The 14355-nt window shown below is 44.6% G+C and overlaps 1 protein-coding gene across 1 annotated transcript in view; it reads left to right on the top strand.

Moving 5' to 3' along the window:
- The window catches only part of DNAH3 (dynein axonemal heavy chain 3), a 403897-nt gene that overhangs the window by 175772 nt on the left and 213770 nt on the right, over window positions 1-14355 (top strand). The window contains exons 32-35 of the mRNA XM_078777885.1: window positions 472-563; window positions 761-980; window positions 6561-6695; window positions 10453-10564. Coding sequence (XP_078634011.1) covers window positions 472-563; window positions 761-980; window positions 6561-6695; window positions 10453-10564 — 559 coding nt within the window. The remainder of the gene's footprint in view (window positions 1-471; window positions 564-760; window positions 981-6560; window positions 6696-10452; window positions 10565-14355) is intronic.

The raw sequence follows: 14355 nt of genomic DNA, 5'->3' as shown, positions 1-14355 counted from the left end.
TTTTTTCTGGGTTTCCCACGGGAGTTGACCTTCAACATTTTAACACATGTTATTACACACCTTTCCAAACATATTGGTGAAGAAATCTTTTGGTAACAATTTAGTTAACAGATTTTCATATGTTTCCCTTACTATGCCATATTAATCAAAATGGTCATCCTGCACATCATCAGACTTCGTTTTGACCCGGAAATCCTTTCTTACTGTTCCCCGAACAAACACCCAAACACCACGAGGGCACCATATTGAAATTGGTTTATTCAAACTTTGATGTAAAGTGTAATATTCTTCTGTCATTCACAGGTGTTACAATATTGAGTGGCAACCATCCCCAAGATATAGATCGTTGCTGATCCATAAAGCACAAGTGGCTCGAAATCAGAAATAATTATAAACCCATGATTGTCCTCAACCAGACCAAGCAGTTAGAATGTTCGCTAAGGAAGGATCTACTATGCTTCCTTCTTTCAGGTTCTCTTCCGAACGGTAGCCATGATGGTGCCAGATTATGGTCTCATTGGTGAAATATCCCTCTACTCAATGGGCTTCGTTGACTCGAGAAGGTACGATGTCCTTATGGACTCGGTGTGTCCATATTGAATTGAGCTTGAGGCACATTAAAATACCACCTGTGCTTTGCATGCGTTTTATAGACACCTGAGAGTACCACCTGTACTTTACCTGTGATTGTAGCACTTCATATTCGAGGCCATTTCTAGATGCCATTGATCACTGTGATTATGATGATGCCTCCTGGTAGCCTCTCCCACAAGATCGTGGCAACATACCGGCTGTGTTCTGAGCAGCTTTCATCACAGCATCACTATGACTACGGGATGCGTGCTGTCAAGTCCGTGCTGGCTGCTGCTGGGAGCCTAAAGCTGCGATTTCCAGAGGAAGATGAGAGCATTTTGCTCCTACGTGCCATCATGGATGTGAACCTGGCCAAGTTTCTAGCGCAAGACGTTCCGCTTTTTCAGGTACCTTCACGAACCTCATCGGAATGCTATGATGCACCGATTACATGGAATCAAAACAAGTGAAACTGCCACCGGTTCTGAAAGGCTTTTGTCACCTAGTTTTATTTAATTACCCACATGTTTTTGTTTGCATCAGATTATTGCTTTCTTGATTATCGAAGATTTTTCAAGTACATTGGTCGGTTGCGTTTGTTATTCTGTCTGTCTGTTTGTCACCGGCCTACAGGTCACAATTCTAAACCGATCGTCATGAAACTTCACCAAGTTGTTGAGGTCCTCACAATTGAGAATGATTTTGAGGTGAAAGGTCAAAGGTCATCTGGAGGTCTAATTTCTAAAATCGCCATTTTTAATCCGATTGACTTGAAAATTGAACAGCATTTGTATATTGAGTCACTAAATTGGGAAACCAACTATTTTTGAGGTCAAAAGGTCAAACTTCCAAAATCATCAATTTTCATCTGAAAAACATCAATTTTAATCTGATTGACTTGAAAATTGAACAGCATTTGTATATTTAGTCACTAAATTGGGAAACCAACTATTTTGATTTGAATCCGCTTCTGGTCCGGTCTGGAGAGGACGCTGGCGTTACTTGTTCGCCGCTTCTCCGACTGGGTCATTGTCCATAGTCTGCTTTTCTGGTGGCCATGGCGGCTTTTTGGCCGTTGGGTCTGCTCCCTGCTCGGTCCCGGCTCTGCTCCTGGCTTCGCCTGCCCGGCTCTTCCACTGTTGCCTCAGGCCCGCTCCCGGACTGTCCTGCGCCTTGTCTGCCGCTCCGGCCTTTACTGTCTTGCTCGCCGCTTCTGGCAAGCCGCTTCCACTGGCAAGGCCTACTCGTCCTCCTCGACCTTGGCCTTGTCCTCGTCCCCTTCGCTCCTGCCTGACATGGCTCTAAGGTACTCCGCTGCAAGGCTACTTCTGCTCAACACTTACTCCACCCCATCATGGATCTCTGCAATCAAATACCACGGACTCCTGCAACGACCCAGATATATTCAGAGAGGCTCTGGTCGTAAGTTTGTTTACTTACAAGCAGGTCACTTCATTCCCTTACTCTGGTCGGCTCAGCACACTCCCACTCATCGTCCCAGCGCACCTGGTCACAGCAACGCACACGATCGCACCTCCTGTCTGCAAACCCTGGCTAAATCACCTGAGTTCATCCCCACCGTACAAACAAACATGAAGCTTACTCTGTTCAATACACGGTCCCTCAACAACAAAAGCCTCATCCTGAACGACTACATTCTGGATAATAAACTGGACTTTCTCTGTCTCACTGAAACCTGGCAACAACCTCTGGACTACTTCTCACTCAACCTCACTACACCCAATGGATATTCATACATCAATAAACCACGCTTGGAGGGCCGAGTTGGTGGAATTGCCGTAATACACCGACAGGACATCAAGACCAGCCTCATCTCCATCTCATCTGCTCCATCATTTGAACACCTGGCTTTTAAACTCTCTGGTCACACGCAGTCAGTCATGGCTGTCGTCCACCGCCCTCCCAAACCACACCCATCATTCCTGTCTGACTTCTCCAACTTTCTGACCCAGCTCTGTTCCCTCTCCCCCTCAATCCTCCTCCTCGGTGATTTCAATATCCACATGGACTCCACTGACTCCACAATAACCACTGACTTCACTGATTTACTCACCTGCTTTAACCTCACTCAACATGTCAACTTTCCTACCCATAACCGTGGGCACATTCTGGACCTTGTCTGCTCTACTGGATTGATTTTGCACCATCTCTCTGGCTCCGACCTCACCCTCTCTGACCACTTAGCCATCACTATGTCCATCAACATCCCCACCCCAGCACCAAGGCATTATCGCACAATCAACTTCCATAAGCTAAACGCTCTTTCACCTACCTCATTCTCATCCACCCTCTCTGAAAAAATGTCCACTTCTCCCTTCGTTGACCTCCACACCCCTTCTGACCTCACTGACTACTACAACCACACTCTCTCCTCCTGCCTTGACCAGCTTGCACCAATAAAAACCAAAACAGTTTCTTTCACCCATTCTGCTCCCTGGTTTACCCCTGAACTCCGCCTGATGAAAACTCGTGCTCGCCAAGTTGAAAGACTCCGCAATAAAACGTCTCAAAATTCACTCCCAAGCCTACAAGGACCACCTACAGCACTACAAAGATGCCCTCTCCCGCGCCCGCTCCGCCTACTACTCTCAAATTATCTACTCTGGCTCTGGAAACCCAAAAGCACTCTTCTCTACAATAAACAAACTCCTCAGCCCCCTGAACACCACCACCCAGTCATTCACAGTAGAAAACTGCATCTCCTTCCTTTCATTCTTCCAAAGCAAAATTGACAACATCTACAACAGCTTAACCACCACCGCACCCGCTCCCCCTCAAACCACCTGCCCCCCCCTTATCCTGCCAACCCCTGTCTCAGTTCTCCCCAGTCTCCCCTACTGACCTCTCTGAACTCCTCATAGGAATGAAAACTGCCACCTGCACTCTTGACCCCATCCCCTCCAGCTTTGTCAAGGCCTCCCTTCCTGCTCTCTCTCCACTTATCACTGCAACAATAAACTCCTCCCTGTCTGCAGGCATCGTCCCACCATCCCTCAAAATTGCTGCTGTTACCCCCATTCTGAAAAAACCTGGACTAAACCCTGACACCCTAAACAACTTCAGACCCATCTCCAACCTACCCTTTCTGTCAAAAGTTTTGGAACGCGCTGTAGCCACTCAACTCAAACATCACCTCTCTGCCAATAACCTGTATGAAACATTCCAATCCGGATTCCGCTCCAACCATAGTACTGAAACTGCTCTCCTCAAAATCACCAACGACCTTCTCCTCTCCTCTGATGCCGGCAACCTCAACATTCTCATCCTCCTCGACCTCAGCGCCGCCTTTGACACCATCAATCACACCGTCCTCCTCACCCGACTTGAAACCACCTTTAACATTACCGGCACTGCCCTCTCTTGGTTCAAATCATACCTCTCTGACAGACGCCAGTTCATCTCCATCAATAACTGCAAATCCCCCACTGCTCCCCTCCCCCAAGGTGTCCCCCAAGGTTCAGTTCTTGGCCCACTCCTCTTCATCCTGTACCTGTCCCCCCTTGGTCACTTAATCCGCCGTCATGGTCTCCAATTCCACTGCTTCGCCGATGACATCCAGCTTTTCATCCAGGACAAACTGCATCACTGAAATAAAATCCTGGCTTCAAATCAACTTCCTCAAACTTAACTATGATAAATCTGAAATAATCATCATTGGCCCAAAAACGCTCACCAAATCCACCCATAACTTTGCCCTCAACATCGACGGTTTCCCAGTATCCACCTCCTCTCACATCCGGAATCTTGGCATCATCTTTGACCAAACCCTCTCCTTCGACAAATACACTAAACAGATCACAAAGACAGCCTGCTTTCACTTGAAAAACATCGCCCGTCTCCGTCCATCCCTCTCCTCCACGGCTGCAGAAACCCTCATCCACGCCTTCATCACCTCCCGTCTGGACTACTGCAACAGCCTCCTCTATGGTTCACCCTCAATAATCACCAATAAACTCCATTACATTCAGAACTCCGCTGCCCGTCTACTCACCCATTCCTGGACCCGTGACCACATCACCCCCGTCCTTTATAAGCTTCACTGGCTCCCCATCCCCCAGAGAATCCAGTACAAAATCCTCCTCTTGACCTACAAAGCCCTCCATAACCTGGCCCCATCCTAGCTGACTGACCTCCTCTCCAGACACACCCCACCCGCAACCTCCGCTCTGCTGGTACCAACCTCCTGACCCCTCCCCCCCCCATGCAGACCAAATTCAGATCCTGGGGGGACAGGGCCTTCTCCATCGCTGCTCCCACCCTCTGGAACTCACTACCTCACACCATCAGAGACTCCTCCTCACTCACCACATTCAAAACATCACTCAAGACCCACCTGTTCAACACTGCATTCAACATTTAACCCACAGCATTTAACCCCTGACTATCTCTTCTCCTTCTTCCTTTTGCTTTGATTATTTACCGATTGATTTTTGTCTTTTTGCACTTGTTTTTTGTACTCTGTCAAAGCGCCTTTGGGCTTCTTGAAAAGCGCTATATAAAATAAATTTATTATTATTATTATTATTTTTGTGGTCACAAGGTCAACAGTCAACTCTAGGTCAAACTTCTAAAATCATCAATTTTCATCTAAAAATCGTCACTTTTCATCCTATTCACCCGAGCTTTGATGAAGATCGTCAAGATCTTGAAGATTTTGATCTTGATGAAATGGACAATTTGCTGGATCAATTGCAACCTTTTTTCGGGAGTGGATTTTGCAAGTATCGTGCTCTGCATGACGTCTTCTTGTTTGTTTGCTTGTTTGTCCGGGCGATATTTCAGCCAACCTTTGAGTTAGGAAGCTAAAATTTGGACATGACAGTGACCAAGCGAGATTTGGCTATAAAGGGTATTTTTTTTATTCATCGATAAATCAATGAATCGATCAATCATTAATTTTTTTCGATTGATTATTTTAATTAATTAATTGTCAAAAAGTTACAAATTCGTATGAAACGGTGATGGTTTCGGTATACTATAGCCAATTTATTAAGAAATTAATTATTTTACGGTTATTATTTATTTATTTTAATTATTGATTGCTTTATTTTCTTTCTCATCTGAGCAATATCTCAGGCACCTTTTGAGCTCGGAAGCTGATATTCAGACATGACAGTGACCAAGTTATGTGGCTATAAAGGGTACTTTTGATTTGATTAATCAATGAATTGATCAATTAAATTTTTGTTTGACTAATTAATTAATTTTCAAAAAGTTACAGATTCGGACAAAGCAGTGGTGGTTTAGGTATGCTACGAGCCAATTTGATTAATAAATTAATTATTTTATGATTACATTTATTTTAATTACGTAATTAGTCAATTATTTAATAAATTATTGTGCACCGCTCCTCCCAATTCCGTTTCCATATGCTACATTGCAGTATCGCCGGCCGCCTCCGGCGTCCCTGCGATGCCATGCGCTGGAGGATATGTTATTTATTTATTTGGCATGGGTTTTGTGTACTTTGAATGTAGCTCTACTTGGTTGTTGTCTCATTTTCTCTCCATTAGCTTATCAGTGTTTTTATTCCATGTTTTGAGAAAAGTATTTTCATCAACTCGTCCTCTTCTTCAATTTGATCCCAAACCCGTGAAGTTCTTTATTAAGATTTCTCTGGCCTATTTCATAAGACCAGATATATCTTAGATCGCTTACAAAGGTGATGTGGGCTGAGATGGTCGTGGTCTGATGTGGTTTGGACAGAGGCGGGTGTTGTGGTGTATGGTTATTGGCCTATAGAGTTATGGTTCTGCAGGGTTTGGGCCTATATGGTTATGGTCCTCCATTATTTTGAGCAAACGTATAGTTTAGATCAAAATGTATCGAGGAAATGTTCAGTGAACCCCAAAAGGCTTAATTATTGAGAAAAACCTAGAAGAACGAAATATTAAAATTCATATTTGTCCAAAATCAAGTTCAAAATCATGAACAAACAAACATGGCTGCACGTTGTCTTCACGCAGGGAATCATCTCTGATCTCTTCCCTGGTATTATTCTTCCCAAGCCGGACTATGAAGTCTTACTGCACGCTCTGCGGGAGAATATCAAGAAAATGAAACTGCAGCCAGTTCCTTGGTTTATTGAGAAGGTCATTCAGGTCAGAGGTGGTGGTCAGAGCTTATCGCATTCTCAGTCACACAATGCCAACTGTATCACACAATGGCACCGTTCCACTGGCACATTTAAATGAAGTATCTCACATTAGCTCGTATCTGTGATATCTCACATATCTCACATTTGCCACTCATCTCACAATGGCTCGGGCGGTGGTGTGTCACTCGCTCTGCAGGGAGAGGGGCGGAGCTTGGACTGCGCCTGCGCGTTCGAAGCTTGATACTCAGTCGGGAATCGAACCGATTGCATTTTAATATGAATTTTCCATATGCATATTTTAAAGAACATACAGTGTCCACAGTCTAACGGGTGGTCACACAATATTGTACGACCTTTAAAAAAGGAAATGAGGAGTCCATTTGGCCCATCGTTGCCATGTCACACTCCCGAGTTAATTTTTTGCTTCAGGTATAACATGTCTATTTCTGGGCTCAGACGTTTTTCTCTGGGATGCTTCTTCCCCTCACCCATTCTTCCTTCATGTGTCCCTCTATTGTGCTCCTCTATCCCACTGTTGGTGTGTTTCTCTCCTTACCACTGTGTTCATGTATTTATGATTTTGCTTATTTATAACAATTGTAGCCAACACATATATTGTGTGCAGGAGACGAGATGGAAGGGAAGTGGTGTGAGAATGGTGAAGGGTAGGCAGGGACAGAAATACAAGTTTGTGTGGCAAGGGTGCCCGGAGGGCGTGAATGGTGTTGGTGTCCTGTTTTCTGAGGAGTTTGTAGATAGTGTAGATAGTGTGGTGAGTGTGACAAGAGTGAGTGAAAGGTTGATGATGGTGAAAATGATGATTGGAAAGCTCTTGGTGAACGTCATCTCGGGATATGCTCCGCAGGTCGGTCGGAGCGATGAAGAGAAGGACAAGTTCTGGTGTGCAATAGAGAAGCTGATGGAAAACGTGAAAGATGAGGAAGTTGTGGTCGGAGGAGACCTAAATGGACATGTGGGAAGGAATATAGACGGTTTTGAGGGAGTTCATGGGGGTTTGCTGATTGATTTTTGAATGATTGCTGATTTTTGGAGTTTGCTGATGGAGCTGATTTGTTGATTTGTAATACTCAGTTCCAGAAAGAGGATAATAAGCTTGTTACATACACGTCAGGTGGGTCGACGACAACCGTTGATTACCTGATGGTGCGTAGGCGAGATAGGGGGCACCTCCAGGACACAAAGGTGATCCCGGGGGAGGAGGCTGTTTCACAGCACCACTTGGTTGTCTACGACATAAGGGTGAAAGGTGCGAGGAGAGCTCGGCAGGTGAAGTACCAACCAAGAATCAAGGCATGGAGGTTGAAAGGGGTGACAGTGAGGGAGACATTAAAATAGAGACTGAGTAGGGTCGAGGATGATGTGGTTGAGCTTGAAAGTGGTTGGATGTCAATTAAAGATAGTCTGTTGGGAGCTGTTGGTGAGGTATGTGGATGGACTAAAGGACCACCGAGGCACTCGGAAACATGGTGGTGGGATGATGAAGTTGGAAAGAGGATTGACGAGAAGAGGAAGAAGTTCAAGGAGTGGCAGAAGGTGAAGGGTACGGGGGCAGAAAACGCAGAGCATGAAAGTTATAAGGCAGCCAAGAAAGCTGCAAAGAAAGAGGTAGCAAAGGCGCAGGAGGCTTGTAGGAAAATGTTTGGAGAACGCTTGGATTCGGAAGAGGGTCAGAGAGCGGTATTCAGGATTGCAAAGCAGATAGCCAAAGAGAGGTGTGATGTGATGGGGGTGAGTTGCTTGAAGGATGAAGTGGGAAAAATCGTTGTGGACCCAGATGGAATTAAAGGAAGATGGAAGAGATATATGGAAATGCTGTTGAATGCAGCGAATGAATGGGACGGCAACAACGAGCGTAACCCAGTTTTAGGACCGGCATAGAAGATAACTGAGAAGGAAGTTGAGGAAGCAATAAAAGCAATGAAGTGTAAAAAAGCAAGAGGGCCGACGGGAGTTGTGGGAGATATGTTGAAGGCAGCGGGAAGTTGGGGTCTGTAGAGAATGACAGAGATCTGTAATCTGGTGGTGAAAGAAGGTCGCATTCCAGTAGATTGGGAACTGAGTACCCTTGTCCCTCTATACAAGGGGAAAGGTGACCATCTGGACTGTGGCTCGTATCGAGCGATAAAGTTGGAGCATGGAATGAAGGTATTGGAAAGGGTGTTGGAGAGGAGGATGAGGAAGAAAGTGAAGATCGACAAAATGCAGTTTGGATTTATGCCAGGAAGAGGAATAACAGACTCGCTTTTTATTGTAAGGCAGTTGCAGGAGAAGTACATGGAGAAGTGGAAGAAGTTGTTTCTTGGGTTTGTTGATCTGGAGAACGTATTCGATAGGGTTCCATGCGAAGTAGTGACACGGGCATTGGGCATTGAGGAAGCTAGGAGTGGAGGAATGGTTGATCAGAGTAGTGATGACAATGTACGAGAGAGTGCGCACAGCTGTAAGGACGAAGGGCGGGAACAGTGGTGAGTTTGAGGTGAAGGTGGGAATGCATCAGGGGGTCGGTACCAAGTCCACTACTATTTGTAGCTGTGATGGAGGTGCTGGCTCGGAACGTAAAGGAGTGTTTACCGTTGGAGTTGTTGTATGCAGATGATCTGGTGTTGATTGCGGAAAGTATGGATGGACTGAAGGATAAGATGAACAAGTGGAAGTGGAACAAAAGGTCTGAAGGTGAATATTGGAAAAACGAAGGTGATGGCAAGTGGTAAAGCATGTGGTGAGGTGGAAAGAACTGGAAAGTGGCTGTGTGCTGTGTGCAGGAAGGGTGTCGGAGTGAACTCCATTCAATGTACAATGTGCGCTGAGTGGGTTCATCAAAAATTTAGTGGTCTGAGAGGGTCATTAACCAATGTGGCAGCTACATTCAAGTGTAAGGTGTGCACAGAGGGAGCTGCAGATGGAGGAAATGTTGAGTTGAATCTTGGAGACGGCATGAAGCTGGAAGGTGTGAAAACATTTTGCTACCTCGGAGACATGCTGAATGGAGAAGGTGGATTAGACTTGGCAATGGTTGCTCGAGTGAGATGTGCATGGAAGAAGTTTCGGGAACTGAGTGGCGTGCTGACGAGGAGGGGAGTGTCGTTGAAGCTGAAGGGAAAGGTGTGTGCTGCATGTGTGAGAAGTGTTGTGATTTATGGGAGCGAGACATGTGTAATGAACGTAGAGCAGCAACGAAGGTTGGAAAGGGTGGAAATGCGAATGGTTCGGTGGATGTGTGAAGTATCGTTGAGAGAGAGAGGAAGACAAATAATGAATTGCGAAAGATGATGGGAATAGAGCCTGTGATGGATGCTGTTAAGAGGAACAGGGTGATATGGTTTGGTCATGTGTTGAGGAAGGATGAAAGTGACTGGTTGAGAAGAGTGATGGAAATGAATGTAGTAGGAAGTAGAGGACGGGGAAGACCGAGAAAGGCTTGGCTAAAGATGGTGGAAGAAGAAATGCGGGCAATGGGGTTAACAAGGGGAGATGCAGAAAATAGGGCAAAATGGAGAAGATTGTCATGGGGCCCGCAAGGCTGACCCTCCGCTCGAGCAGGGAAAATGGCCTTAAATTGCCTGTTGTTGTTTGTTGTTGGAAAACAATTGTAGCTAACACCAATGTTGTTGATAATTTACTGATGTCTAATGAACCTGATCTGAATTGTGTGACCCAACTTGTTTAAACGATATGGTGATGATTACCTTTACCACGATCCACTGAAAATGCTCTCATGTGACATGAGAGTGCTTGTGCAGATCTACGAGATGATGCTCGTGCGCCATGGTTTCATGATCGTTGGAGACCCAATGGGAGGCAAGACGTGTGCCTACAAAGTGCTGGCTGGTGCATTGAGTGACATTGCTGCTGGTATGAATCTCCTGTTTGACATGTCCCACCAAAACCCCTATGGGCTTCTGTAGTCTTAAAACCACTGAGGCAGTGCAGTACTTGTAAGTGGTTCGCATCCACGAGTAAGACGAGGGAGGGCAAAATGGACAATGCAGACAGTGTTGCAGTGGGTACAACAGGTAGACATGTAAAACAAGGGAGTGAACAAACAGGAAAAGAAGAGAGTGGAGGGAAGGAAATACAGTAACCTGCAAGTAAGAGGGATGTATTAAGTATATGGGATTATTGTGGGTAGAAAAGATCACGGGTCTATATAAGGGACCACATGATATTGTGATGCAGCACCAACCTTTGAAGACCTGGAGAGGAGTGGTGACAAATCAACAGTGGTATATAGGGCCGCCTGCAATAACTGTGGTGAGGCATGCCTGTGTTGGTGAAACTGGGAGGAATCTAAATTCAGGTTGGATGAGCACAAATGGCTAATGTCGCAAGGTAGGGCAGAACAGTCAGCGATTGCACGGCACCATATACAAACCAGGCACAAATTTGACTCCCAATACTGAGCTCCACAACTACCAAACACTGATGATTGGTTCTCGAAGCCTGACATGCAAAAGAACAGGGAGGTTGTTTAACCGGTGAAGCTATTGATCTCCAAACCCAGTACAACAAATTAATAAAGACACCGTGTTTGTGTGTGTGTGTGTGTGTGTGTGTGTGTGTGTGTGTGTGTGTGTGTGTGTGTGTGTCTGTGTGTGTGTGTGTGTGTGTTTGGCTGTTATCTCCATATGCGTTTTTCAGAAGGTGGAACGGAGCCATCCCAGCTCTCAAAGTATCCACCTTTGAGTGGGTGTGTGTGTGTGTATGAGTGTACACATATATGTGTTTGCTAGTGTGTATGTATGTATATATATATTTATATATATACACACACAGATGGACCCTGATATTCTTGGGAGATACATTCCTGGAAAATGTCACAAATGTCGGAACCGCGAATATGGGGGCATTGTTTCAATGGTCAAATGTGGGATAGGTTCCTGACGGTATATTCCTGTGAATAACTATATATTATATATAACCATAACTATATATTCACAGAAAATCCTGTGAATGTCAAGGAAAGTCCTGCAAATTTTGAGGAAAATCTCGCAAATGTCGAGGAAAATCCGCAAATGTTGAGGAAAATCCACGAATGTCGGAGCATTGTTTCATTGTAAAAAAGGAGGACAGCTAATTGCATTAAGAGATGTGGTGGAGTGTTTTCATTCTGTACAGCAACTCGTGCAGGGGATGACGTGTTAACCAGCAGGAGGGATATCCAGCGAAGCATTGTTCAGTGTGAATGGTGGGATATTCCTTGACCGGCAGCCCAGGGCCTTGAGCTCAAGCGAACGAGGTACCAATGTCTGAGCACAGGGGCAATTAGGGAGTAACATGAGACATACATAAATGGACTTCTGCCGTGGTCCACCTGCTGCATGTGAACCCTGGGGACCCTTAAGTGAACCCTTAAATGGGTCTTACTCAAACATTGGAGGTACCATTCAGAGCCACTTCCAAACTGTGCACACTACCAACCTTACAATGAGGTCATATGTGACAGACACGCCATCCGCTACAAAAGGCCTCCCAGACGCCTAAAAAGGGTCCCAAAATTTGGGCCAGATCAAACATTGGAGGTACCAGATAAAACCAAGTTTAAATGAACAAATACATCCCAGCGAGTGTACAACGGCCCATGCCAGACAAATTGTCTGCTGCGATGGCCCTACCAGACACCTCAAATGTTGGCCCTTTGGACCCTAATTGCCCCTGTGCTAAGACATTGGTACCTCGTTCGTTTGAGCTCAAGGCCCTGGGCTGCCGGTCTATCCATAAAGCATAGTTCAGTGTGAATGGTGGGATATTCCACAACGCATTGTTCAGTGTGAATGGTGAGATATTCCACAAAGCATTGTTCAGTGTGAATGGTGAGATATTCCACAAAGCATTGTTCAGTGTGAATGGTGGGATATTCCACAAATCATTGTTCAGTGTAAATGGTGAGATATTCCACAAATCATTGTTCAGTGTGAATGGTGGGATATTCCACAAAGCATTGTTCAGTGTGAATGGTGAGATATTCCACAAAGCATTGTTCAGTGTGAATGGTGGGATATTCCACAAATCATTGTTCAGTGTGAATGGTGGGATATTCCACAAAGCATTGTTCTGTGTGAATGGTGAGATATTCCACAAAGCATTGTTCAGTGTGAATGGTGGGATATTCCACAAAGCATTGTTCAGTGTGAATGGTGAGATATTACACAAAGCATTGTTCAGTGTGAATGGTGGGATATTCCACAAAGCATTGTTCAGTGCGAATGGTGAGATATTCCACAAAGCATTGTTCAGTGTGAATGGTGAGATATTCCACAAAGCATTGTTCAATGCGAATGGTGGGATATTCCACAAAGCATTGTTCAGTGTGAATGGTGAGATATTCCACAAAGCATTGTTCAGTGTGAATGGTGGGATATTCACAAAGCTGTTTACAGTATGAATGGTGAGATATTCCACAAAGCTGTTTACAGTATGAATGGTGAGGTATTCACAAAGCTGTTTACAGTATGAATGGTGAGATATTCCACAAAGCTGTTTACAGTATGAATGGTGGGATATTCCACAAAGCTGTTTACAGTATGAATGGTGGGATATTCCACAAAGCTGTTTACAGTATGAATGGTGGGATATTCCACAAAGCTGTTTACAGTATGAATGGTGGGATATTCCACAAAGCATTGTTCAGTATGAATGGTGAGATATTCCACAAAGCATTGTTCAGTGTGAATGGTGGGATATTCCACAAAGCTGTTTACAGTATGAATGGTGGGATATTCCACAAAGCTGTTTACAGTATGAATGGTGAGATATTCCACAAAGCTGTTTACAGTATGAATGGTGGGATATTCCACAAAGCTGTTTGCAGTATGAATGGTGGGATATTCCACAGAGCTGTTTGCAGTATGAATGGTGGGATATTCCACAAAGCTCTTTGCAGTATGAATGGTGGGATATTCCACAGAGCTGTTTACAGTATGAATGGTGGGATATTCCACAAAGCATTGCTCAGTATGAATGGTGAGATATTCCACAAAGCTGTTTACAGGGTGAATGGTGAGATATTCCACAAAGCATTGTTCAGTGTGAATGGTGGGATATTCCACAAAGCTGTTTACAGTATGAATGGCGGGATATTCCACAAAGCTGTTTGCAGTATGAATGGTGAGATATTCCACAAAGCATTGTTCAGTATGAATGGTGAGATATTCCACAAAGCTGTTTACAGTGTGAATGGTGAGATATTCCACAAAGCTGTTTACAGTATGAATGGTTGGATATTCCACAAAGCAGTTTACAGTGTGAATGGTGAGATATTCCACAAAGCTGTTTACAGTATGAATGGTGGGATATTCCACAAAGCTGTTTGCAGTATGAATGGTGAGATATTCCACAAAGCTGTTTACAGTGTGAATGGTGAGATATTCCACAAAGCTGTTTACAGTATGAATGGTGAGATATTCCACAAAGCTGTTTACAGTGTGAATGGTGAGATATTCCACAAAGCATTGTTCAGTATGAATGGTGAGATATTCCACAAAGCTGTTTACAGTATGAATGGTGAGATATTCCACAAAGCTGTTTACAGTATGAATGGTGGGATATTCCACAAAGCTGTTTACAGTATGAATGGTGGGATATTCCACAAAGCTGTTTACAGTATGAATGGTGGGATATTCCACAAAGCTGTTTACAGTATGAAT

Source organism: Myxine glutinosa, chromosome 1 (genome assembly GCF_964187855.1).
Source record: "Myxine glutinosa chromosome 1, kmMyxGlut1.1, whole genome shotgun sequence".
NCBI classification, from domain to species: domain Eukaryota; kingdom Metazoa; phylum Chordata; class Myxini; order Myxiniformes; family Myxinidae; genus Myxine; species Myxine glutinosa.
Note: the sequence above shows the minus strand (reverse complement) of the source record. Positions and strands in the feature narration are given on the sequence as shown.